Here is a 27,224-nt window from a genome sequence, read left to right as displayed (position 1 = left end):
AGTGAAATAAGTCAATCAGAGATGGACAACCATCATACAGTTTCACTCATACGTGGAATATAAGAAATAGTGAAAGGATTATAAAAGAAAGGAGGGGAACTATGTGGGAAAAATTAGAGAGTGAGACAAACCATGAGAGACTCCTAACTCTGGGAAACAAACTGAACGTTACTGGAGGGAGGTGTGTTGGGAGGATAGAGTAACTGGTGATGGGCATTAAGGAGGGCACTTGATTTAATGAGCACCAGGTGTTATATAAAATCAATGACTCACCAAAATTTACCTCTGAAACTAATAATACACTATATGTTAATTAAATGGAATTTAAATTTTAAAAATATTTTTATTAATAATAAATTTATTTTTTATTGGTGTTCAATTTGCCAACCTACAGAATAACACTCAGTGCTCATCCCATCAAGTGCCCCCCTCAGTGCCAGTCACCCCCACCCCCCACCCACCTCCCCTTCCACCACCCCTAGTTCGTTTCCCAGAGTTAGGAGTCTTTCATATTCTGTCTCCCTTACTGATATTTCCCACTCATTTTTTCTCCTTTCCCCTTTATTCCCTTTCACTATTTTTTATATTCCCCAAATGAATGAGACCATAAAATGTTTGTCGTCCAATTGACTTATTTCACTCAGCATAATACCCTCCAGTTCCATCCAGTCAAAGCAAATGGTGGGTATTTGTCATTTCTAATGGCTGAGTAATATTCCATTGTATACATAAACCACATCTTCTTTGTCCATTCCTCTTTCGATGGACACCAACGCTCCTTCCACAGTTCGGCTATTGTGGACATTGCTGCTAGAAACATCGGGGTGCAGGTATCCCGGCATTTCATTGCATCTGTATCTTTGGAGGTAAATCCTCAGCAGTGCAATTGCTGGGTCGTAGGGCAGATTTATTTTTAACTCTTTGAGGAACCTCCACACAGTTTTCCAGAGTGGCTGCACCAGATCACATTCCTACCAACTCTGTCTGAATTTTATTCTTGGCCGAGGGGGATATTTAATATCTCGCTTAGGCCTTGTGAATCATGAGGTGATGATCTTGGAAATGGAAACTTCATGTCAGGAGAATGGAGAAAAAGGTGCAAGAGCCTGGATGGTCCATGGTCTTGTGAAGTCCCTAAACTCATTTTGGATACCTAACACCTGAATTTTCCAGGTGAACAAAAATTGACCTGTCTTCTTTAAGCCACTATTCTCGTTGTTGTTGTTGTTGTTGTTGTTGTTGTTGTTGTTGTTGAGGTCATCATGTAGTCAGAACTTATTCAACCTGAAATACCAGCCAAAGTGTGTATTAATGTAGAATGGAGGCGTAAGATGTCTCTATTTTACTTATTTCTCATGTACTCTCTCAGGAAGCCCCTCTGGGGTGTATGCTACCAAAATGAGTTCTTTAAGAAGAGGGAGGGGTAGGACCCAGGAAACAGGCTCTGTAATCCAGGAGAGTTGAAGTTCCACCATGAGGATGGTGAAGGGAAGTCCCCAGTGCTGCTGGATATGGCCCTGGAGCTGAGAAACACTGGTACAGAGGCTGAGGCCTTTCTGAGCCCCCACAAAGGAAAAGCAACTACTTACAGGATGCTTAGGATGAGCGGCTTCAGCTAGGGGTGCATTCTTTGACTCTACCCTCTTAATGCCAGTGTGTTCCCATTTCTGTCCCAGGTAGAAAGAGAAATAGAAGAGGTGACAAAAAGTGTACCATTCTGATTGTCAAGGAACTAACTGTCCTCCTTAAAGTGACATCCTTTTTGGAATGCCCCAGATGAACCAAATAAAATGCCTTCAGATGTTCAAAGGGACGGAAATAAGGAGAAGATGCTTTTTAAAAAAGAGTGTCAAAACTCCAAAGTTAAGCAACTGCTCACCTGGGGCAACACATCTTCTCTCCCTTCCACCTCTAAATGACCCAGGATTGCATTAGACAAAAATCTTTGTTCTTACAAAAAAAGTAACCTCTATTCACTTTTCAGAGCTTCACCTGTGTCTGGTGTTTCTTAAAAATCACCAGCTTCAAATAATCAATGTGCCAAAGAGGCATAACTTGGCTTAGCAAAATTTTCTCCCCTTCATAAGTGACATTTACATGGATGAGGATATCTCCATTTGTAAGGGTTTCTCTCTCTCTCTCTCTCTGTAAGTGAAAGAGGAGGATGACTTTCAACCTCTATAAACTCTTTTTATCAGTGGAGCCTGTAGGAGAAATCTGTATGACAACCATACCATTGTTCACTGTGCCTTCCTCGTGACCTCTCATAACTGACCTGCCCCTTCCTTTCCACATCTTTTGTCTTTAGCTGCAGATGATATTTAAGGAGATGGCTTGGATCATCTGGGGAAGTGACTCAGTTTTCCTTGTCTGTATCCCTGTGAGTAGACTTGTGTTTCCTTTTCTCCTGCTTATCTGTCTCTTGTAGCAGGGGGTCTTAGCCATGAACCCAGAAGGATAGCGGGAAACTGCTTTCCCTTCCCCATAATATCTAGGATACCCAAGGGAACAACACATTCCTTCCCTGTCCTTCCCCTAGGGGTCTCTAACCCTTTATTCCTCTCTACTACTTTTGTTGAGAAGGAATAGCTACTTTCACTGGATAGCACTCCAAGTGCTCCTTATCCCTGAAGATCAAGACAAAGCCCCACTCCTGCAGGATGGTTCCCTGAGACCCCGAGTCTGAGCTCTAAGACACTAACTAGGGTTCTGGTAGGCCTTAGTCCCTTGCCTGGCCTCAGTCTATTCTGTATCCAATCCTGGAACCTTACCATGGGCTCTGTAGTTGATAAGTGTAAGGTGCTGACTCATCTCATCTAAATGAGAATATCTCATTCTCTAGACCAGAAAGAGGCACAGAGATGAACACATTGTAGGGACTTTATAATCTCCTCATCCACGGAAAGTTACATCACTAAAATGACCTTCAAGATACTTTTTTTTTTTTTGACCTTCAAGATACTTATGGTAGAAATTCAAATACATACTAGGGGGACAGCATGGGCTGGAAAGCCTGCCTTGCATTACCAGACATCCAATATATGAGTACTATAGCCAAGTATAAACTGCCAGGCAGACAAAATAGGCTAGAGTATGGAGTAAGAGGATACAGACACAGCAGAAGGAAGGATCATTCTGGAAGCTCAGAGTGCCCACCTTGGGGGCAGTAATGCCTACTCTAATGACAGGGGGATGCTTGCTCCATTGGACAGTGATGTGGAGGGCAGGGTATTGGGTCTTCCTTGAGGAGTTTGGCTCTCTATTATTAGATAAATCGGAGACTGCTGTGAGTTCACCAAACCCTGCTTTGTATTGTCTTGGGAATACAGATAGATTATATCTGCCAGTCTCCTTTGCAAATAAGAAGACTGTGTGATGACCTTATGGCAAACAGAATGTAGATAAAAATAGAGTTCCCTTTCTATGCTTGTCCCTTAAAAAGCTTCTGTAAGAGCCTCCATACTTCCATTTTCTCCAATCTGCTGTCTGGTTGCAGATGCCACCCTGAATAATGATTGAGTTATAGATAGAAGGATGCAGGATTTTGAATCATACATGGCATGGGGTCATTCACTGCACAGGCTCAGTGAATTGAGAATAAGCTTTTACTTCATTTACTGGGATATTTATAAATCTCTGCATTTTTGTTACAGCTGTGAGGTTATTGATTAATATATAGGTCTAACCGGGAAGGCAGAGTTGGGTGCCTATACACCCAATGGTGATCAGATGGGAACAACTGTTGGTCATCATAAAACAGAAGGTAACCACAGGAATGCAGCATAAGACAAAGCAGGGCCCTCAGGTTGGTTAGCAGTTTATTTGGCAGACACTTGGATCTTCTCAGGACAAAGAGATCAAGGGAGAACGGAAGGATCCTCAGCCAGGGCAAGTGAATAACCCAGTAGGGAGCCAGGTAGCACTCTTCTTAGGTTAAACTGTCATCCTCTAGTCCACACTAGTGGTGGGCCTGCTAGAACCTAGGGGTTTAGCATGCTTTTAAAGGGTTCTCTGGAAGAGAAAAGTCAAGTGGTTAAAATGCAGGGAGCCCTGGGGACAGCCAAACTTAATAGCACCCTGGTCCCTCTTAATGGGAACAGAAATTCTTTCTGTAAGATGAGGAGTTACACATTTTAAGCAATTTCTCCAAAGAGATTTCCCAACTGGGGAGATAGGTGGAGCCCAGGACTCTTTGGGCCTGCCTGCCTCAAGGGGCCAATGGAAAGGCCAGACGAAGGAGGCAATAGTCTGGACCTTGGACAAAGGAGGGATGAACAAACCGATGGATGACCCTTTGGGGGAACTGAATGAGAGCAAAGGAAGAAAAGTGAACCCCCCACCCCTACATTGGTGTCTTGGGTTTTTTGCCCTGAATGGCAGTCTCAGTATAGAGATTAGAGTACCTATTTCTTTGAGATTAGAGTGCCTATTTCTTTGACCAGGATTTTGGTGACTCTGTTCCATGTTACAGCTTCTGAATGAGGGTGACCAGTACTGAGGAAGCATGTCCAAGCCCAACCTTCCCACTCCAACCAACTCACTCATTGTCCAAGCAGATATTTCCACAGAAGGTCCAGCAACATGTATGATTGGGAGATAAACACTCCTGTAATTTAGTGCACCTCTTCTTACAATACTTTAACAGAGGCTGTACCCAGCACTGCTCAGTGGCTCTTCTTCCAACTGGAACTGAGATGGTAGATGTTGGCAGATCCATCACCCACAACTTAGAGAAAACACACACCTTTCCCAAGCTTAATAATCCTCAAGCTCTGAATCCTGAGCTCAAAGTCACAAACAAAATATTTCCCTTCATTTTAAGAAAATCCTTTCCTTGAATTCTAGCTGAGTCTTTTCACAGGAGACCCTTGTTGCATCACATGCTTTCCCTCTTTGCACATGTCCCCATAGCACTGCAGGCCTTTGGACCCTCCCCTAGCTCCCTAAAGATACGACCCAGGACAACTTCACAACAATGGTACTACCTCACCAGTCTATTTCTTTAGTACTTGGGATTTCAGGGCCTGCAATATTCTCTAGCTCCACTATCCGTACCCAGTTTACAGAATGGAAAACTGAGCTGAGGGAGAATAGGTACTATCTTTTCCCTTGTCTCTTTGCTTCTGTGCTCCTACCACCTAAGCACTCAACCTCTCTCTACGTTCCATATCTTTTACTAGCCCACAACCCTTCCTTCATTATCCCCTCTTTATCATCTGTCCCCAAACTTTAACTCCTAAGAATCCCTTTCTTGTCTTTTCCATTTTTTCATATTCTAAAAGATTCTTCCCTTCCAAGTAAATAATATTGCCCTTTGGTATTCATCAAAGGCAAGAGACCTGAAAATATGGACTCAGAGGGCAGCTCTGTGTTGGTGTTTCCCCTGTCTAAGGTAGTCTAATACTAGAAATTATCATTTCTGATAGCTTATGGGATGTACTTATAGGCAAAGCTAGGTTCCCTTTCCATATGCTCATTATCACTTTCAGATCTCAGAGGGGGATTTAGAGGGGCACCAAACTGGAAACATATATCCTAAATCTTTTGGATATCCCTGCTTTAAGGAGGGTTGTGGTTCAGAAAAGGTAGTCCCAGTTACACTCAGTCTCAGTTACACCCGTCATCCCAGGCCTGGGCAGAGACCCCTCCTCCCATGTCATACCACCTACAAAAAGTCTTGTCCTTGACACCTCCCAGCACAGGCAGAAGCATCACAAACCCATTTGTGAGCATGATGTGTAGGAGAACCTGGGGCTTCATGGTTGTCACTCTGTGTGTTTGGGTTAACTTCTGGCAGAAGATAGGTCTTCTCCTAATGCCACCTGAGGTAGAACAGGAATTCAGGGGACTAGGATCAGAAGGAGATAGAAATTTCTTGTGAATATTGGGTTATTCTTTCTCCTATTTTTCCTTTTCACCCTCTGGCACCTAACAACGTATCAAGCTAGCCATTGGCTTCTGTAGACTACTTCCTCAACTCACATTACAAGCCATTTCCTTTGCAAAATTGCTTCTTTTAAAAATCCATTTCTTTCTTTTCTGATTAAAAAGCAATAGATCTTCAGCTTGTATAATTTGTCAAATGACGACAACAAAATACAAAAAGGAAACAGATAAGCATTAGATTTCACTACCTAGGGATACCCTGTGTATGTTCGGTCTCAGAATTTCTATAAACTTGGAATAGCTGAACATATCAAGGATCCTGATGTTTTTACGTAAGAACATATGTAATATTATAATACAATGAAAGTGTTGGTCCTGACCCTAAGCCAGAGTGCCAGAGTGATTCCAGAGTGAGTTATGGGAGATGGGTTACTCAGTAAGACTTGAGAAAGTTGATGGCCAGATATTAGTTAGTGGACTCTTAAAACTTTCATTTAAATAGATGACCCAAAGTTGAAGAAGTTGCAGAGGTTTTGAAGATTTTATTGGTAAGAAGATCTGTTCAAGAAGTGAGGAAGCTGTCTTCTGATTCCAAGTGGACAGAAAAGACTTGGTGGATACTACTCATAGAGCTTACTGTGCATCTCCAGAAGTTTGTAGTGATCCTGTAGACCTGAAACATAACTGAAGACTTGGAAGGGTAAGAAATCTGGCTAAAGTGGCCTTCAGTACCAAAGAAGAGAACTGCAGTTGGAGTCCAGCTGAATTGTAAATGGCTAGATACCATTTTGGCATCTAGTTCACTCTTCAGTGAACCCTTGAAATCTCCCATGGAAGAGTGCCAGAAGCACAAATCTAGCTTTTGATAGTAGTGTACTGTGTGAGAACTGTCCTACTCCTACTTATTGGTTCTTCCTGCCTCTACTACCTAGGAGACAGAAACTTTTTTTAGCCAGATAGATGTGAAGGAACAGAATCATGAAGAGCCCAAGGTGGAGATACCACATCATTTCTTATAACTAGAGCTTCTGAGGGAGGAGAGAGTCCACAGTTCTCAACAGTTTTGGAATTGTGGCTAATTACATGGGCCTGCACATTTAATTATTAAGTTGAGCTGTTTTGTGACTGGAGAGTCACACAATTTAGGGGGTCCCACCTAGTTTTCCTAAAGAGGCAAGGAAACAACTAGCCAATCTGAATAAAGTATACAGGCAAGAGAGACAAAATAATATGATCACATCACACAAGTCATGCCAACAATCCAACTATCAATATCACTATCATTCCTCCATATATGGTGGTAATTGTTAAAGAGAAAACAATGAAGCAGAAGAGGAAATAGCCTGCTGACAACTGGCAGCTGAGGTGGGGGGTGGGGCACAGACATAGGCCTTGGAAGCAGGAGCATTAATTACTGCTAAAATTCCCAGAGCTCTCCCATCTGCCTCCTTTAGCCTTTATCTGCTGCTTCACCATCCTGAAATCAAAGAGGAAGAAAAAGGAGGGGTGGCGGGACCGCAGAATCGCAGATATGACTGAGGCTGATGTAAATGTGAAGGCCTACCCCTTTGCAGATGCCCACCTCAACAAGAAACTATTGGGCCTTCCTCTCCATCCTCTCAGGATCATCCTCTTTGGTGAATGGAGCAGTCATGTAACTACAAGCAGCTTCAGAAAGGAGCCAACGAAGCCACCGAAACCTTCAACAGAGGCATCTCTGAGTTCATCGTGATGACTGCAGACGCTGAGCCCCTGGAGATCATCCTGCACCTTCCGCTGCTGTGTGAAGATAAGGACATGCCCTACATGTTTGTGTGCTCCAAGCAGGCCCTTGGGTGGGCCTGCTGGGTGTCCAGGCCTGTCATCGCCTCCTGTTCTGTCACCATCAAAGAAGGCTCCCAGCTGAAGCAGCAGATCCAGTCCGTTCAGCAGTCCATTGAAAGGCTCTTAGTGTAAACCACTGGCCTCTGTCCCACTCCTCAGTGAGTCCTCCCCCTGGGGTTGTGTATCATATCATGTGTGTTCGCATGTAGTTTCTCCAGCTACCTTCTCTTGTTATATTCTAGTACTAAATTCGGGTTTTGCATTTTTGTATTATTTTTGTTTTACAGGTTGTTATCTGTATATTAATCCCCCACCCCACCTCCATCTCCCATTCTACTCTCTCTCTACCATCCTATCCTCCCTTTTGAAAAATGAACTAATGCCAAGAACAGGCAGAAACAGAGTGGTGACACCATTCAGAGGCAGGAAGAGCCTCGTCAGAGATCTGGTTTGAGCTCACTGCCTGTTGCATGTAGGACATGATGGATGTAAACACCATTCACTTTGTATCCTTTGTGCCTGGAGTACAAAATCATGCCATATGTGTTTGGTCTCTAGGGGATTATGAATCATTAGGGGAGAAAGCATGTATTCTTTGAGGTTGTTAGGTGTGTGTTCAAGTGTCATTTGCCAAAATGCTCCTGCTGTTTGCTTTGGTAATGTGATGTTGTTCCCCTTTCCCCCAAATCCCAACCATGCCCCTGAGGGCGGCAGGGCAGCAGCATACCAAAGAGATGTGCTGCAGAATTCCAGAGGCTACTTGGGTGAGTTAGACATGGGGCAGCTGATGTAAGGAGTTGAGAAGTGGCTAGAAAAAAAAAAAAAAAAAAAAAAAGAGGGCCCACTGACACTGGAATGAAGTCTGAGCAAATCATGGAGACCTGACTGGAAGCTATAGCAGAGACATTGGAATCAAGGAAACATCCTTTCTGGTGAATGGAGTTGCCTTCAATGGATACTTGGTACCAGCTCTGAGAGCCCTTACGCCTGTTTCCTGCCAGAATGTGGGTCAGGGTCAGATGTATGTATTCTTTATCACATCAGAAGGACAGTGCTAGTGTGTCATTCTTGTGAGCATCCTAATAAGGAAATATATTCATATTCCGAAATAAAGAGGAAGAAAAATAAAAGAGTCCAAGAGAAGAATAAAATTCCAATGTTATGAATTACATGGCCACAAGGCAGTGATTGTCCTTCTCCTTAGAAGTCTTTATATTTGTTCAGAAGTTTTCCACCAAACAGAAAAGCCTCCCCCGTACTGTCCAGTAACGATAGCCACTACCCACAAGTGACAATTTCAATTAAATTTAAAATCTGACTTCCATTCATTTCAACACATTCAATAGCCACATGTAGCTAATGGCTATTATACCGAACAGCTCAAACATATAACATTTCCAACATCCCTGAGAGTTCTAGTGAACAACAGTGCTCGAGATGAATCAAGGAAAATTCCTCTGCTCAAAAGCAAGTGTTGACTAGAGATCATTTAAAAGCATAAAATTTTTCAAAGGCAGTTTTGAAAATGTATTCTTTCAGAAAAAGTGAAATTTAGAAGCTGGAAAAATGCAAGTTTTAGGCATATGAACATTTGACACATTGACTGTGAGCAGATTAGATTTAGAAGACCTGAGGAGAAGAACAAGAGAAGGAGATTATGGAGAGAAAGCAAAGGAGGAGGATAGCCTTTAAAATGTAAAAGATCTGAGGCTGGAGGGCTTCCACTCTTAGCTGCTTACATCTGTTCTCCAACCTTCTATATTCAGAACCTGTGTCCCTGCCATGAAGGAGAACTGCCAACTGAAGGTATTAAGACTTCATTTACCACTGGGCAATACTTACCAAGGGATACAACCTAATTGGAAAAGCTCCAGGCCAAAGGCCAACTATCTTGGAGCATGGTAGATTGTCAGAAATCCTATAAATCACTCACATAGTTAGCAAAAAAAAAAGTCAGTTCAGGTGGTAGGATATCCAGTTCCTCAACCTGGCTCAGAGTGTAGGCAGCAGTGCATAGCAAGGCAGATGAGCAATGCAGATGCTGTGTCAGCCACTTTCAGGTGGGGATATGAGGTAGGAGGTAGCTGGGTGAAGGTGAGTAGGCCCTGGGGTGGGCTGCATTCCTGGACACTGCCTTTGCTCAAAGAAGGAGGAAAACTAGTGCACACTGACAGAAACACAGTAAACCCAAAGCCATGGGTTCCATGAAGCTATGTATGTATTTGTTTCTAACACCGAGGAGGGCACTTGATGCAATGAGCATCATACTATAGGTTGGCAAATCAAACTTAAATAAAAACAAAAGAAAAAATATTTAAAAAATATAAAACTTTCATTCTAGATCTCAGTTTTCCAGAACTTTGAGATCTGTTCATTGAAAAGGCCTTACTCTTAGTCCAGTTCTCTGAGTTCTGTACTTGCCCTTAAAGGGTGCTCAGGATCCTGGGGATGCTCAATCCTCTTCTTTGCACACCTCAGGTGCACTGACAAGCCAGAAGAAATATATAATCATGTCCAGGGTGGGTCCTACTCACATACAGAATTCTGGGTGAATTCTTTGGTCATTTTGAGATCGAGGGTAGGATAATGACAAAACCCCTAGGTTTGCAAAGACACAGACCAACTGCTCCCCTCAGAATTCAGGATCCTGGGCTTACCAGATAATGTTAAAGAGGAGAAAGTACTGGATTTAGAGTCAAGAATACAGATATCTTGTTTCATGTATGCCCCTTTTACCTGTGAGACCTCAGACAGGTATGTCCCCTCTGTCTCAAGTTTCTTATTCAAACACCAGAGACAGTAATCTCCATCTCACAGGAATAGTGCTGATGCCACCTATTCAGAGAACTCATCCAAACAAGCCATCAATAAAAGCTGGTGCCTCCTGACCCTTATCTTTACTTACCTCTGAAGGTGTTTGAGTTGAGTGTGTGAGGAACTGGCTGATAGCTCTTTTATGTGGCCTCTTCTTACTTGGGGAGGGGGAGAGGAGGTTGTGACCTGGAACCAGGACAGAAGAGCAGAAAAACAAGGTTCAAAGGCCTAGAACTTAATGGTGATTTGCATTATGGCAGATCTGTAAGTTCTGCCCTGGAGCTACATTTTGGCCATGTCACAGAGTTTTTCCTTTGATACTCTCTCATTCCAAAGGATCGGATTTTCTTTAATATGACAGTACATCCTATCCTGCTACACTAGAAGAACACTGTGTACCTTACTAACAGTTCTGGCCATCCAAACAGACCCAAGTCTTGAGTCTATCTGATGCATCTGAGTCTCCCCATAGGTAGACTGAAGTGCAGTTTGCGTATCTATTTGCTTTGGACTTGCTTTGTGCTAATAAGATCCCACCTTTCTCTGTATTGATTTTCTTTTGCTAATTAAAGCATAGCACTGGCATGGCTGGGTGTCTCAGTGGTTGGGTGCCTGCCTTGGGCTCAGGTCGTGATCCCAGGATCTGGGATTGAGTTCCAAATCGGGTTCCCTGGGAGGACCCTGCCTATGTCTCTGCCTCTCTCTCTCAGTCTGTGTCTCTCATGAATAAATAAATAAATCTTAAAAAATATTAAAAATAAAGCATAGCAGTATCTCCCACCAAATGCCTTGGGGGTTTTATGTGGATAAAAAAAGACTGAACAGGAAGGACTTAGGAAAGGCAGATGGCCACCCAGCAAATGAGGGAAGTAAAGTGATCGAATCTAGCACCAAGGTCTTTTTTTTTAATAAATTAATTTTTTATTGGTGTTCAATTTACCAACATACAGAATAACACCCAGTGCTCATCCCGTCAAGTGCCCCCCTCAGTGCCCATCACCCATTCACCCCCACCCCCCCGCCCTCCTCCCCTTCCACCACCCCTAGTTCGTTTCCCAGAGTTAGGAGTCTTTATGTTCTGTCTCCCTTTCTGATATTTACCAAACATTTAATCTCCCTTCCCTTATATTCTCTTTCACTATTATTTCTATTCCCCAAATGAATGAGAACATACACTGTTTGTCCTTCTCCCATTGACTTACTTCACTCAGCATAATACCCTCCAGTAACATCCACGTTGAAGCAAATGGTGGGTATTTGTCGTTTCTAATGGCTGAGTAATATTCCATTGTATACATAAACCACATTTTTTTCCATTCATCTTTCGATGGACACCGAGGCTCCTTCCACAGTTTGGCTATTGTGGACACCTGCACATCGGGGTGCAGGTGTCCCGGCATTTCATTGCATCTGAATCTTTGGGGTAAATCCCCAACAGTGCAATTGCTGGGTCGTAGGGCAGGTCTATTTTTAACTCTTTGAGGAACCTCCACACAGTTTTCCAGAGTGGCTGCACCAGTTCACATTCCCACCAACAGTGTAAGAGGGTTCCCTTTTCTCCACATCCTCTCCAACATTTGTGGTTTCCTGCCTTGTTAATTTTCCCCATTCTCACTGGTGTGAGGTGGTGTCTCGGTGTGGTTTTAATTTGTATTTCCCTGATGGCAAGTGATGCAGAGCATTTTCTCATGTGCTTGTTGGCCATGTGTATGTCTTCCTCTGTGATTTTTCTCTTCATGTCTTTTGCCCATTTCAGGATTGGATTGTTTGTTTCTTTGGTGTTCTCATTCATTTGGGGAATATAAATAATAGTGAAAGGGAATATAAGGGAAGGGAGAAGAAATGTGTGGGAAATATCAGAAAGGGAGACAGAACGTAAAGACTGCTAACTCTGGGAAACGAACTAGGGGTGGTAGAAGGGGAGGAGGGCGGGGGGTGGGAGTGAATGGGTGACGGGCACTGGGGGTTATTCTGTATGTTAGTAAATTGAACACCAATAAAAAATAAATTAAAAAAAAGAAGTTCTTTATAGATCTTGGAAACTAGCCCTTTATCTGATACGTCATTTGCAAATATCTTCTCCCATTCTGTAGGTTGTCTTTAGTTTTTTCGACTGTATCCTTTGCTGTGCAAAAGCTTCTTATCTTGATGAAGTCTCAATAGTTCATTTTTGCTTTTTCTTCTCTTGCCTTCATGGATGTATCTTGCAAGAAGTTACTGTGACCAAGTTCAAAAAGGGTGTTGCCTGTGTTCCTCTCTAGGATTTTGATGGAATCTTGTCTCACATTTAGATCTTTCATCCATTTTGAGTTTATCTTTGTGTATGGTGAAAGAGAGTGGTCTCATTTCATTCTTCAGCATGCGGATGTCCAATTTTCCCAGCACCATTTATTGAAGAGACTGTCTTTCTTCCAATGGATAGTCTTTCCTCCTTTATTGAATATTAGTTAACCATAAAGTTCAGGGTCCACTTCTGGGTTCTCTATTCTGTTCCATTGATCTATGTGTCTGTTTTTGTGCCAGTACCACACTGTCTTGATGATCACAGCTTGTAGTACAACCTGAAATCTGGCATTGTGATGCCCCCAGATATGGTTTTCTTTTTTAAAATTCCCCTGGCTATTCGGGGTCTTTTCTGATTCCACACAAATCTTAAAATAATTTGTTCTAACTCTCTGAAGAAAGTCCATGGTATTTTGATAGGGATTGCATTAAACGTGTAAATTGCCCTGGGTAACATTGACATTTTCACAATATTAATTCTGCCAATCCATGAGCATGGGATATTTTTCCATCTCTTTGTGTCTTCCTCAATTTCTTTCAGAAGTGTTCTGTAGTTTTTAGGGTATAGATCCTTTACCTCTTTGGTTAGGTTTATTCCTAGGTATCTTATGCTTTTGGTGCAATTGTAAATGGGATTGACTCCTTAATTTCTCTTTCTTCAGTCTCATTGTTAGTGTATAGAAATGCCACTGATTTCTGGGCATTGATTTTGTATCCTGCCATGCTGCCAAATTGCTGTATGAGTTCTAGCAATCTTGGGGTGGAGGCTTTTGGGTTTTCTATGTAGAGTATCATGTCATCAGCGAAGAGGGAGAGTTTGACTTCTTCTTTGCCAATTTGAATGCCTTTAATGTCTTTTTGTTGTCTGATTGCTGCGCCTAGGACTTCCAGTACTATGTTGAATAGCAGTGGTGAGAGTGGACATCCCTGTCTTGTTCCTGATCTTAGGGGAAAGGCTCCCAGTGCTTCCCCATTGAGAATGATATTTGCTGTGGGCTTTTCGTAGATGGCTTTTAAGATGTCGAGGAATATTCCCTCTATCCCTACACTCTGAAGAGTTTTGATCAGGAATGGATGCTGTATTTTGTCAAATGCTTTCTCTGCATCCAATGAGAGGATCATATGGTTCTTGGTTTTTCTTTTGCTGATATGATGAATCACATTGATTGTTTTACGAGTGTTGAACCAGCCTTGTGTCCCGGGGATAAATCCTACTTGGTCGTGGTGAATAATTTTCTTAATGTGCTGTTGGATCCTATTGGCTAGTATCTTGTTGAGAAATTTTGCATCCATGTTCATCAGGGATATTGGTCTGTAATTCTCCTTTTTGGTGGGGTCTTTGTCTGGTTTTGGAATTAAGGTGATGCTGGCCTCATAGAACGAATTCGGAAGTACTCCATCTCTTTCTATCTTTCCAAACAGCTTTAGGAGAATAGGTATGATTTCTTCTTTAAACGTTTGATAGAATTCCCGTGGGAAGCCATCTGGCCCTGGACTCTTGTGTCTTGGGAGGTTTTTGATGACTGCTTCAATTTCCTCCCTGGTTATTGGCCTGTTCAGGTTTTCTATTTCTTCCTGTTCCAGTTTTGGTAGTTTGTGGCTTTCCAGGAATGCGTCCATTTCTTCTAGATTGCCTAATTTATTAGTGTATAGCTGTTCATAATATGTTTTTAAAATAGCTTTTATTTCCTTGGTGTTGGTAGTGATCTCTCCTTTCTCATTCATGATTTTATTAATTTGAGTCTTCTCTCTCTTCTTTTTTAATAATGCTGGCTAATGGTTTATCTATCTTATTAATTCTTTCAAAGAACCAACTCCTGGTTCTGTTGATCTGTTCCACAGTTCTTCTGGTCTCGATTTCGTTGAGTTCTGCTCGAATCTTAATTAATTCTCTTCTTCTGTTGGGTGTAGGATCTATCTGCTGTTTTTTCTCTAGCTCCTTTATGTGTAAGGTTAGCTTTTGTATTTGAGTTCTTTCCAGTTTTTGAATGGATGCTTGTATTGCGATGTATTTCCCCCTTAGGACTGCTTTTGCTGCATCCCAAAGATTTTGAATGGTTGTATCTTCATTCTCATTAGTTTCCATGAATCTTTTTATTTTTTTTAATTTTTAATTTTTAATTTTTATTTATTTATGATAGTCACACAGAGAGAGAGAGAGAGGCAGAGACACAGGCAGAGGGAGAAGCAGGCTCCATGCACCGGAAGCCTGACGTGGGATTCGATCCCGGGTCTCCAGGATCGTGCCCCGTGCCAAAGGCAGGCACTAAACCGCTGCACCACCCAGGGATCCCTCCATGAATCTTTTTAATTCTTCCTTAATTTCCTGGTTGACCCTTTCATCTTTTAGCAGGATGGTCCTTAACCTCCACGTGTTTGAGGTTCTTCCAAACTTCTTGTTGTGATTTAGTTCTAATTTCAAGGCATTATGTTCTGAGAACATGCAGGGTCGATCTCAATCTTTTGGTATTGGTTCAGACCCGATTTGTGACCCGTATGTGGTCTATTGTGGAGAAAGTTCCATGTGCACTTGAGAAGAATGTATATTCAGTTGAGTTTGGATGTAAAGTTCCGTAGATATCTGTGAAATCCATCTGGTCCAGTGTATCATTTAAAGCTCTCGTTTCTTTGGAGATGTTGTGCTTAGAAGACCTATTGAGGGTAGAAAGAGTAGATTGAAGTCACCAAGTATAAGTGTATTATTATCTAAGTATTTCTTCACTTTGGTTATTAATTGGTTTAAGTATTTGGCAGCTCCCACATTCGGGGCATATATATTGAGGATTGTTAAGTCCTCTTGTTGGATAGATCCTTTAAGTATGAGACAGTGTCCCTCTTCATCTCTCACTACAGTCTTCGGGGTAAATTTTAGTATCTGATATAAGGATGGCTACCCCTGCTTTCTTTTGAGGACCATTTGAATGGTAAATGGTTCTCCAACCTTTTATTTTCAGGCTGTAGGTGTCCTTCTGTCGAAAATGAGTCTCTTGTAGACAGCAAATAGATGGGTCCTGCTTTTTTATCCAGTCTGAAACCCTGCACCTTTTTTTTTTTTTGCATTAAGTACCCTGCACCTTTTGATGGGGTCATTAAGCCTGTTCACCTTCAGAGTTACTGTTGACAGATATGAGTGTAGTGTCATCATGATATCTATTCAGTCCTTGTTTTTGTGGATTGTTCCACTGAACTTCTTCTTAAAGGGGAATTTTGAGAGTCCCCCTTAAAATTTCTTGCAGAGCTGGTTTGGAGGTCACATATTCTTTCAGTTCCTGCCTGTCTTGGAAGCTCTTTATCTCTCCTTCCATTTTGAATGAGAGCCTTGCTGGATAAAGTATTCTTGGTTGCATGTTCTTCTCATTTAGGACCCTGAATATACCCTGCCACCCCTTTCTGGCCTGCCAGGTCTCTGTGCAGAGGTCTGCTGTTACCCTAATATTCCTCCCCATAAAAGTCAGGGATTTCTTATCTCTTGCTGCTTTAAGGATCTTCTCTTTATCTTTGGATATTGCAAGCTTCACTATTAAATGTCGAGATGTTGAACAGTTTTTATTGATTTTAGGGGGGGATCTCTCTATTTCCTGGATCTGAATGCCTGTTTCCCTTCCCAGATTAGGAAAGTTTTCAGCTAGGATTTGTTCAGATACATATTCTGGCCCTCTGTCCCTTTCGGCACCCTCGGGAACCCCAATTAAACATATGTTTTTCTTCCTCAGGCTGTCGTTTATTTCCCTTAATCTGTCTTCTTGGTCTTTTATTTGTCTGTCTCTTTTTTCCTCAGTTTCCCTCTTTGCCATCAACTTGTCTTCTATGTCACTCGTTCTTCCACCTAGTTAACCCTCGTTGTTAGGACTTCTTGTTTGGATTGCATCTCATTCAACTGATTTTTTATTTCTGCCTGATTAGCTCTAAATTCTGCAGTCATGAAGTCTCTTGAGTCCTTTATGCTTTTTTCTAGAGCCACCAGTAGCTGTATAATAGTGTTTCTGAATTGGCTTTCTGACATTGAATTGTAATCCAGATTTTGTAACTCTGTGGGAGAGAGGACTGTTTGTGATTCTTTCTTTTGAGGTGAGGTTTTCCTTCTAATCATTTTGCTCAGTGCAGAGTGGCCAAAAACAAGTTGTATTGGGAAAAGGAGAAAAAGAGAGGAGAGAAAGAAGGAAAGAAAAGAGAAAAAGAAAAATGAAAAAAGGAAGAAAAGAAGGAAAAAAGAGAAGAAAAAGAGAAAGAAAAAGAAAGAAAGGGAAAAAAAGGGTGGGGGAAGCAATCAGAAATCAAAAAGAAAAAAACAAAAAACAAAAAACACGGGGGAGTATCTTCTGACTCTGTATACTTTAAGTCCCTTGACTTCCCCTGGAACTTGTCCGTCTAGCTGGTCTTCTGGGGGAGGGGCCTGTTGTGCTGATTTTCAGGTGTTAGCATTTGGGGGAGCTCCTCTGCCCCCTGCCTGGTGCAGGGCTCAGTGGGGGTTGTTTACCCTGTGAGGCCCCAGGAGGAACAACCCCAGTGGTGGCGGCAGCTCTGGAAATCTGGATTCAGCTCCCACAGTAACTACAGAGCTCTCAGCCTGCAGGGCCTGGAGGCTCCGGGGCGGGGCCACTGATCTGCTCAGCTCGGGGCTGGAGCGTCCTTGCTGTCCTGGGCCCTCCCGGCCTCTGCCTGTCCCGGGGGAGGCCGGATCCTGGGCTGTGTCCCGGCGCCCAGTGCTCCGGGGCCTGCGCTGTTGGATTCGCGCTCCCGGCCTCGCAGCCCCCCCCTGCAGAGCCGCCGCCCGAGCCCCTCCGAACTGATCCCGGAGCCGCGCAGCCCCCTCCGCATGGAGCCTCTACCTCTGCCAGAGCCGCCCCTGCCGAGCTGTCCCGTGGCCGCGCAGCCCCCTCCGCGCAGAGCCGCCCCCGAGCCCCTCCGAGCTGCTCCCGGGTACAGCCTTGCGCGCTGCAGCCCTTAGGGAGCTCGGCGAACTCTCCTGGGCGCGCAGGTGTCAGTTAGCAGCACCAAGGTCTTGACACAAGTTTGTGGGTTGAGGGCTGGGGCCCTTTGCTCACCAAATATCAGAGAGGAGTTTTGCAGTGGGCACTCATACACATGATTTGGAGCTTATTAGAAAAAAGAAAAAAAAAAGAGTCCAGAGGCCAAGGGCCAGGGCTGCCAGGGAGCAGACTTCATTCTTCCAAACTCTATGTCCAGGAATATTTCATACACTGCCTGGAGACATCCATGTATAAGCGATTTTTTCTAGGATTCATCAAATGCACTGAACAGTAGGAAATGTATTTCAGGATTCTGAGGACTTGGCTATGGAGGGTAGACTGTATAGAGACAAAAGACAGAATTTGGGGACCTGGGTACAAAGGCGTGGGAGCAAACAGAAGGGAACTTTGATGGGTGGGGACTACAAAGGCTGCCACACCTAAAATGATTGCGTTATGGAATCCCAAGACCTCTTTTTCTATGGCCAGGTAATAATGTTCTGTGAGGGGCAATCACAGCTCTGCCCTGTGTCTGGTCCAGATGTTGGGGGTCCCTAGTGGTCTGTTTGAGGAGCACAGTCACTGAGAGTGCTAAGGAGATTCGTCTGGGGATTCTTGTCACACTTGGTTTTGGACTATGCAAATGGATCTTCAAAAAAGCTGTGTAGATCTTAGGAAAACAGCAGGCCTTTACTCTTGCTTTTGCTCTCTGCATATTTTATTTTATTTTTTTAAACAAAATTCACATTTTATTTAGGTTGAAATAAACTATACAAAATTGATTTTCTTCACCAAAAATAACAGCAATGTTTTCTGTATTATTCCTAGATAACCACAAAACACTTATTTTTGTAGGTTTTCCAGGTTTTGTTTATAAATCAAGATGAGGCAGTAGATATAGTCATGGAAAAAGACAGAGGAAAACAGACAAATCACTTGTCAGTATCCATGGCCTCTGATCCTGTCTTGACCATGAACAGAGGTGTTCAACATACACCTGCTAAAAAGCTTACAAAGACATAGGTGTTCAACATACACTTGCTAAACAGCTCATGAGGATGTAGGCTCAACAAAGGAATGTAAACAGCAACAACCTAATGTGGAACAATGGCAGGTTCTCTCATTCAAACTTTAAGTATAAATTGTTCCTTTAAGTTCATTCGATAAAGACAAAATCTACACTGCAATCTTTGCTTGGCAAGCTCACTTTTCTCTCTGTCTGGTAACTCCCTTAACTCCATTATAGATTTTTAACATACTAACACCCCTACTACTCAAATGTCACTCGTGAGCTTCATTGTAACATTTTACAAAATGTATTCCTTCTTCCCACACCTCTTCAAAATCTATTTTCTCTCTGCATATTTTATACACATATACATATATACATACATACATATATACATGCATGAACATACATATACACACACATATATATACACTTACATATATAGACACATAATATATATACTCACATATATACGCACATACATATAAACAAACAGGCATATATATTCATATATACATATATGGATATGAATTTATGTATACATTCATACAAATTATTATTCATATGATTATACATATACACATGTAGTACACACATATATAATACATGCTCATGTAATTTTTATCTATAATGTGCCTTGTGTTCTTCCAAAACTATAAGGTTGTGTTGTTGGTGTCTGCTCTCATAGTCCCCATTCCTGAGCTCTAGAGAAACCCTAGTGATTGCTTATTCCATTGGCATTTGAATGTTTAAAAAAGATTTATCTGTATATCTGAGAGAGAGAGAGAGAGCAGGAGGAAGGCCAAAGGGAAAGGGAGAGAATCCCAAGCAGACTCTCTGCTGAGCCCAGAGCCCAGAGCCCAGAGTGGGGCTCTCAGGACCCTGAAATCTTGACGTGAGCCAAAACCAAAAGTCCAGTTCTCAACCAACTTAGCCACCCAGATGCCCTGATATTTGTATTTTTAAAACTGAGACATAATTTACATGTATTAGTTTCAGGTATGTAGCATAATGATTCAATATATATATATGGTGAAATGATCATCACAATAAATCCAGCTAGCATTCATCGCCACACAATTACATAATTTTTTCCACATGCTGAGAGATTTTAAGACCTATTCTCTAAGCAACTTTTCAATATACAATACAGTATTGTTCACTACTATCACCATGCTGTACAGTACATCCCAGAACTTATTTATTTTGTAATTGGAAGTTGGTACCTTTTGACCCTTGTCACCCATTTTGTTCACACTCTACCTGCCACCTCTGGTAACCACTAGATTGTTCTTTGTAGGTATGGGTTTGGGCTGTCTTGGTTTTCTGGCTACATATATGTGAGATCATACAGTATTTGCATTTGTAAAGGATCCAATCTCCAAAGAAAAAATGGCTGATGTTGGAAATTTAAGCATCCCTTAGGAATTCTTTTTGGACAGGGAGGTCTTTACAGTTGACCTCAAGTTAAAGGGTAAGATTGTGTGTCTATCCCACCCAGAAAATGTTGAAAGAGGAGACAGTCTGTGGAGCTCTCCCCACAGTCACTAGGGTGAACAAGGAAAAAAGAGGAGGCAGGGGAGAAGGAAAGGCTGAGGGGTTCTCTCCAAGGGAGTAGGTTGGTGGAACTTGTCAACGGGAAGAAATAATTTAAGTTGAAGGAAGGGTAGAGTGATTGACCCTCCACCTCACAGAACGTGAAAAGTTCCCTTCTCAGAATTCACCTCCTCACTCCAAAATACCAGAACAAATTCCCCACATTTTCTGTTCTTTCAGAGAGTAGAGGTAGTTCATTTGAAATGGCTGTTTTGAGTTCCTCTATCTACTCCTGGCTCTGCTACCAATCCATGTGGAGTTGGCAGATCTGCTTGGATAAGCATGCAAATCTCACCGACTCCTGGACCAAACAGTTTCTCTTCTAAGAGTCCAATTCCAGGGCTGGATCTTAGTACCCAGTGTAAACGATGAGGTAAGAGAGTCCTTCTGGTCCCTAGGACTTGCTATGTGTTGTTGGGAAGCAAGATTGGAGACATGACAAAGGTACTGCATTGAGCACCTACTGTGTGCCAGGTACTATGAGGGTGTATATAAGATGTCATCTTATTTCATCCTCACCATGGAAGTGTCAAGAATTAATGAATGGACTAAGTCTACAGAGGTCATAGGACTGTCCCAGTGTTACGAAGCTGGAGAATATTGGGGTCAGTTTCAACTCCCCATCTGCCCTAGCACAAAACGTATGAACATTCCTCTGCTACTCAAATTTTTATAGACAATAGAAGGTTGATTCATGCCCATTATCTCCAGACTTACACTGTGGTGCCTTATAAGGTTTAAGGAAATTGACACTCATCCTCTGTTGAGTTAAATATGATTTATACATATTTAGTTACAAAACTATCCATCTCTCTCTTTACATATACGTATATGTATTTATACAGGCATACATGCATATATATGTGTATTTATTTATTTATACTTAACACATCTACTTAATTCTTGCACCCACACAATCCACTTATCTTATATTAATCTCAGAAATAAAAGATTTATGGTTGAAAATATTCAATATAATACATTGTCTAGATAATCAGTAATTAGTATAATGCAAATGGTTGACAATAGGAATTTAAGTGAGATGTGTGTAATTATGGAAAACCACATTGTGAAATATTTACCTGATTAAATGAGGGTGGGGCAAAATGGATAACAATAGATGGGTGATTTCAAATATGAGAAAACAATAGATTGTTTATATTAAATATGCAAAAATAGAATGGTAATAAATGAGACACACATGAATTCTCTAGTTAGATTATCATATTTTTTAAAAATTATACTCTTCTCTTTTTTCTGTAAATTATCTAATAATTAGAATTAGGAAAAAATTGGGACACCTGGGTTGCTCAGTGGTTAGGCATCTGCCTTTGGCTCAGGTCATGATCCCAGGGTCCTGGGATCTAGTCCTGTATCAGGCTGCTTCTGATACAGGGGAACCTGCTTCTCCCTCCACCTGTGTCTCTGCCTCTATCTGTGTCTATCATAAATAAATAAATAAAATCTTTTTTTTTAAAGAAGTAAGAAAAATTTGTTTGCAAAGGAGGGGGTTAATCATATGAGAGCAGGAAACTTCTTCAGAAGCCCAGGTCCCAGAGAGAACAGCGTGTGATAAGGGGAGGAAACAAGGCCAGTAGAAGCAAGGAGGAGCCTAGGATAACCAGCCAACTCTCCAGAGAAGTCTGTGCCAGACTGAGAACACTCCATTCTGGCCAGAATCATGCCAACCCAGGCTCTGTTGCCTATCCTGCTCCTCTGTTTGCTGCTGCTACAGGCCCCGGGAGGGTATCATAAATCCAAGAGGATGCAGGGTAGGTGACAGGAGGGGAAAGGGGCCTTCCGAGGAGGACCTGGGAATTGGAACCTTTAACACATCCTGCTCAGACCACAGCACTTTGAAGACTCTGGGTCCTCCAAACCATGGCCCTCTGGCCCCTTTACCCAGCTCTGGGAATGTGATGTGGGTGGAGGGGGAACCTCTATCTTTTGATTCTCCATTCCAAATACCCAGACACAAATGGTACATACAGTAGTGAAAGGTACATCATGGCCTGAGAATCATGAGGGGAAACCAAAAAACAATTCTTCGATTTCTGCACATAGGTGACATGTTACATCCAGAAATGTTGGTGGGAGTAGGTGTAGAATGAAAGGACCCTGGGAAAGCAAGTTTGGGGGTGTTCAAAGTCAAGTCCAAGTTATCATTGGAGGGACCAGGATGGTGACAGTGGAAGGGAAAGAAAGAGAGTGCAAGTGGTATTTTCTGTGAAGGGGCAAGGGCCCTGGAATCAGGGACAGTGCCAGGAGAGAGGGGGCAAAATGGCAAGTCTTCTTCTCTGGACCCTGAAAATTCTGGAGAGTGGAGAGCATCTGCAGGATGTCTCAGACTCTGCTGGTTTCTCAGAGTGTAGATTCTAGGGAGAATATTCACCAAGGCCATGACTAACAGGAGAGACAGAGTCCTGGCTGCAGAGTATGGAGAGGGCTCAGGAAGATCAGGCATTGAGATCTATTAGGGGAAAATGGGGGAAATAGGATTTAATATACTACCATCACCAGGATTGGGTGAAAGGCAGAAAGTGAGTTCCCTGAAAAGTCCAAGAGTGTCATGGGTGGGACCAGGTTCTAGGGTCTTTGGGAGAGGATTTAAACTTGAGAAGAGTGCTCTTAAGGGATCTGGTTCCACTGATCCTGTTCCTGCTCTGTTTCAGAAATACAGCTGATTGAGGAAATCAAGGTCTGTGAAAAGCACACCACCATATACATGTGCAGACGCCCATGTGAATATCATCAAGACTGTCAAGCAAATAATATATGCTGTTCAACCTTCTGTGGGAATATTTGCATGAGCACCCTCCAGTGAGTGGGTGAGGAGTCTGGGCTGCTGTCCCAAACCTCTATTCACACCAAGGCATGAAGACTTCAGATCCCAGGCAAGAGGATGTCAACAGGAAAGCAGTCTTCCCACTGTCTGAACTGATTGTTCCTGTCAAATAAACCAGAACAAACCTCCACACACCTGACTATTCTACTCCCAGTGCTTGTGATCCTTGAGGACATAGTGCAGATCACAGAGTGCTTACTCGCTGGATCCAGGTCTCTGATCTCTCTCCCTTTGTCATACTTCTCTCTTCTCTTTCCTGTTGGCCCCCACACCCGTGCCAGGCCCCTGAGGCCCTGCCTCATTGTTGATCTGCTCACTGAACGGGTACTCTCAGGAGAAACTTCTCATGTGTGATATCTCCCAAAGCTAACAAGAACACTCCTTAGCCTGGATCAGAAGGGCCAAGTTAAACGTGAGGGAGGTGGGGCTAGACATTGGTCACAGAATAGGAGGCCCACAACGAGGCCTCTTCTTAATTGATCCACACCATCCCATTCTTCCTATTCTCCTTGTGAGGTTCAGATTACTGTCCCTTTAAAACAATGAGGAAAACTAATCCAAGGGAAGTTAAGTAATATGCTCAAGGCCAAGAGATTGAGAGACCATGATAGGCTGGAGGGGGATGCTTGCCTGGACTCCCTGTTTGCTCACTGCTCCTCCACTATGGTAAAAACATGGCCATGGAAGTGAATGCCTTCACTAACATCTCCCACCACATCCTCCACCAGAACGGCCACTCTTGGGATGGGGCCTGGAATGGGAACCAGAACTTGAGACACCAGTGCCTTCCATCAATTTAAAGGTCCACACTTTTCCGCAATCCCCCTCCATATAGTCTCACTCTCTCTCTTTATTAATCCAGGAAAAGGCTACACAGTAGAGAACAGGGGGCTCATGGTGATGCTACCAAGGATTAATTGCCTATTGAGGGTAGCTATAGGTGTTGCCCATGGTCTCATGGTGAATCAGTGGACCTTAATCATTGGACAGACTCCTGACCACTCTGTGCCAGCAGAGAGGCTCTGAGGTGGTCGTGGGACTAAATCCAGAGACTGGGTCACATAGGCCCAGTGGAAACATGGAGTCAAGTGCAAAGAACTCAGGAAGGCAAGCAGGCCTTGCTGGAGGCAGGTGTACACTCCAGTCCAGTGCTTCCTGCTGGGCAGCAGGGAAGGATTGTCCAGAGGAGGAAACCTGCCTCTTTCAGGCCAGAGCCTCTGGCCCACCTCAGAAGCATCCCAGGGCTCCTAGTATTAGAGGAGCTTCTCCACCTCTCCTAGGAGCTGCACTTGACCAGGAGGTCTTAGGAAAGAGAGATCAAGATCAAGCAGCAGCACAGACATCATCAGATGTAGATGGGCAGTAAGAGCATGCTCTGCAGGAACTCTTTCTTAGTGCTTCCTCACATAGCCTGACTCTGCAAGCATCTTCCCAGTGCTTGGCCATGCCCCAAACACCCTGGGAGAGACTATTAAGAAAGGCAAAGTTCCTGCCAGGGCCCATATAGGAAATGAGCTCTCACATCCATATCTAGTGTTCCCTATCATGTGACTACACCATGCTGCCAGCTGACCTATTTCTTGCCCCAGCGGAGCACCTTGGACTATGAATTCTACTGGAAACAGCTGGTCTTCTCCATCAGGACAGCTGGTGTCCCAGCCTGTGTTCTACAGAGCTCTCTCGACACTCCACCCCACCCAGTGACAAAGAGGCTACAGCTAGAATGCTTTGGCTGGGAGGAGTGTTTCCCTGGTCAGCACTTCATGTTCTGTCCTATGGAACAGCTGTGTGCCCCTGTGGTAGGGCAAGTGGAGGAGTGAGACCCCTGCAAGGACTGAATCTCACGGAGGCAGAGGAGGGAGCAAATGTGCATTCTGCCATGACCTGGTGCCCAAAACACCGAGTCCTGGCCTGCAGAGAATCATTGATCAGGCTGCCCTGTGTGACAAACACACAGCCTCACAGCTGCCATGGCTTCTGCATTGATTATTCTTTTCTCATCCTCCAGTCATGCTCCTTCTCTATGTTATACAGATGGGAGATTCTAGAAGTATATTCTCCATCTCATACACCATGATATAAGTAAACTTCTACCTCATATCAATCCTTTGCCTACCCTCACTGCTCACAGGTGGGTCCATACACCTTTGATGCCTTCACCCCAAAGTGTGCCCCACTACTGCTTCTGGTGTAGTATGTGTCATAACAAAGCCATGGTGCTTAATTAAGGAGCTACCTGGGGAACAAGGGTTGGATTTCAGTGTTGAGTGCAATACCTTCAGAAGAAATGCCCATCAACAAATATAGAGAAGATATAAGCCCAAGGACAACAGAAAGGAGGATTTGGTGAACCTACCGCAGGCAGTCTCTGATCTGTCTACTAATAGAGAGCCAAATTCCTAAAGGAAGACCCAAGACCCTGGCCTCCACATCACCGTCCAATGGAGCAAGCATCCTCCTGTCATTAGAGTAGGCGTGCTGACCTCAAGGTGGGTACTCTGAGCTTCCAGAATGATCCTTCCTTCTGCTGTATCTGTATCCTCTTACTCCTGCTTATTTTGTCTGCCTGGCAATTATACCTGATAATAGTAGTCATATCCCAAGTTGTCTGGTAATGCAAGGCAGGATTTCCAGCCCATACTGTTCCCCTAGTATATATTTGAATTGCTTTTTTTTTTTCAGGATTTCTTTTTCTTTTTTTTAAATAATAAATTTATTTTTTTATTGGTGTTCAATTTGCCAACATACAGAATAACACCCAGTGCTCATCCCGTCAAGTGCCCCCCTCAGTGTCCGTCACCCATTCACCCCCACCCCCTGCCCACCACCCGCCCTCCTCCCCTTCCACCACCCCTAGTTCGTTTCCCAGAGTTAGGAGTCTTTATGTTCTGTCTCCCTTTCTGATATTTCCCACACATTTCTTCTCCCTTCCCTTATATTCCCTTTCATTATTATTTATATTCCCCAAATGAATGAGAACATATAATGTTTGTCCTTCTCCAATTGACTTATTTCACTTAGCACAATACCCTCCAGTTCCATCCACGTTGAAGCAAATGGTGGGTATTTGTCATTTCTAATGGCTGAGTAATATTCCATTGTATACAAAAACCACATCTTCTTTCTCCATTCATCTTTCGTTGGACACTGAGGCTCCTTCCACAGTTTGGCTATTGTGGACATTGCTGCTAGAAACATCAGGGTGCAGGTGTCCCGGTGTTTCATTGCATCTGTATCTTTGGGGTAAATCCCCAACAGTGCAATTGCTGGGCCGTAGGGCAGGTCTATAATTAACTCTTTGAGGAACCTCCACACAGGCTGGTTCAACACTCGTAAAACAATGTGATTCATCATATCAGCAAGAGAAAAACCAAGAACCATATGATCCTCTCATTAGATGCAGAGAAAGCATTTGACAAAATACAGCATCCATTCCTGATCAAAACTCTTCAGAGTGTAGGGATAGAGGGAATATTCCTCGACATCTTAAAAGCCATCTACGAAAAGCCCACAGCAAATATCATTCTCAATGGGGAAGCACTGGGAGCCTTTCCCCTAAGATCAGGAACAAGACAGGGATGTCCACTCTCACCACTGCTATTCAACATAGTACTGGAAGCCCTAGGCTCAGCAATCAGACAACAAAAAGACATTAAAGGCATTCAAATTGGCAAAGAAGAAGTCAAACTCTTCCCTCTTCGCTGATGACATGATACTCTACATAGAAAACCCAAAAGCCTCCACCCCAAGATTGCTAGAACTCATACAGCAATTTGGCAGCATGGCAGGATACAAAATAAATGCCCAGAAATCAGTGGCATTTCTATACACTAACAATGAGACTGAAGAAAGAGAAATTAAGGAGTCAATCCCATTTACAATTGCACCAAAAGCATAAGATACCTAGGAATAAACCTAACCAAAGAGGTAAAGGATCTATACCCTAAAAACTACAGAACACTTCTGAAAGAAATTGAGGAAGACACAAAGAGATGGA

General features: G+C 43.0%; 2 protein-coding genes and 1 pseudogene across 6 annotated transcripts; 2 read left to right on the top strand and 1 right to left on the bottom strand.

Moving 5' to 3' along the window:
• Nucleotides 1-3,801: 3,801 nt before the first annotated feature.
• On the bottom strand, nucleotides 3,802-10,812 carry WFDC9 (WAP four-disulfide core domain 9). 5 transcript variants are annotated; one of them, XM_077873351.1, is made up of 5 exons: nucleotides 10,616-10,812; nucleotides 7,469-7,665; nucleotides 5,670-5,822; nucleotides 4,542-4,689; nucleotides 3,802-4,011 (listed from the first exon to the last, which is right to left on the bottom strand). In XM_077873351.1, the coding sequence occupies exons 3-5, from the start codon at nucleotides 5,758-5,760 to the stop codon at nucleotides 3,981-3,983; spliced, it is 270 nt and encodes an 89-aa protein (XP_077729477.1). In that variant the 5' UTR covers nucleotides 5,761-5,822; nucleotides 7,469-7,665; nucleotides 10,616-10,812; the 3' UTR covers nucleotides 3,802-3,980. The 5 variants fall into 5 exon arrangements, with proteins under 5 accessions (XP_077729477.1, XP_077729473.1, XP_077729476.1 ...); XM_077873347.1 differs by having other exon boundaries at nucleotides 5,670-5,848; nucleotides 10,616-10,810; XM_077873350.1 differs by lacking the exon at nucleotides 7,469-7,665.
• Nucleotides 7,528-7,842, top strand: LOC144298743 (NHP2-like protein 1 pseudogene; annotated as a pseudogene).
• Nucleotides 10,813-21,968: 11,156 nt separating the features above from the next.
• WFDC10A (WAP four-disulfide core domain 10A) lies at nucleotides 21,969-23,357 on the top strand. Its single transcript, XM_077874088.1, has 2 exons — nucleotides 21,969-22,154; nucleotides 23,055-23,357. The coding sequence occupies exons 1-2, from the start codon at nucleotides 22,064-22,066 to the stop codon at nucleotides 23,204-23,206; spliced, it is 243 nt and encodes an 80-aa protein (XP_077730214.1). The 5' UTR covers nucleotides 21,969-22,063; the 3' UTR covers nucleotides 23,207-23,357.
• The last annotated feature ends 3,867 nt before the right edge of the window (nucleotides 23,358-27,224 follow it).

The sequence above is a fragment of the Canis aureus genome, chromosome 26 (genome assembly GCF_053574225.1).
Source record: "Canis aureus isolate CA01 chromosome 26, VMU_Caureus_v.1.0, whole genome shotgun sequence".
Taxonomy (NCBI): Eukaryota; Metazoa; Chordata; class Mammalia; order Carnivora; family Canidae; genus Canis; species Canis aureus.
The sequence above is the reverse complement of the archived record's forward strand: the minus strand, read 5'-3'. Positions and strand labels throughout refer to the sequence as shown.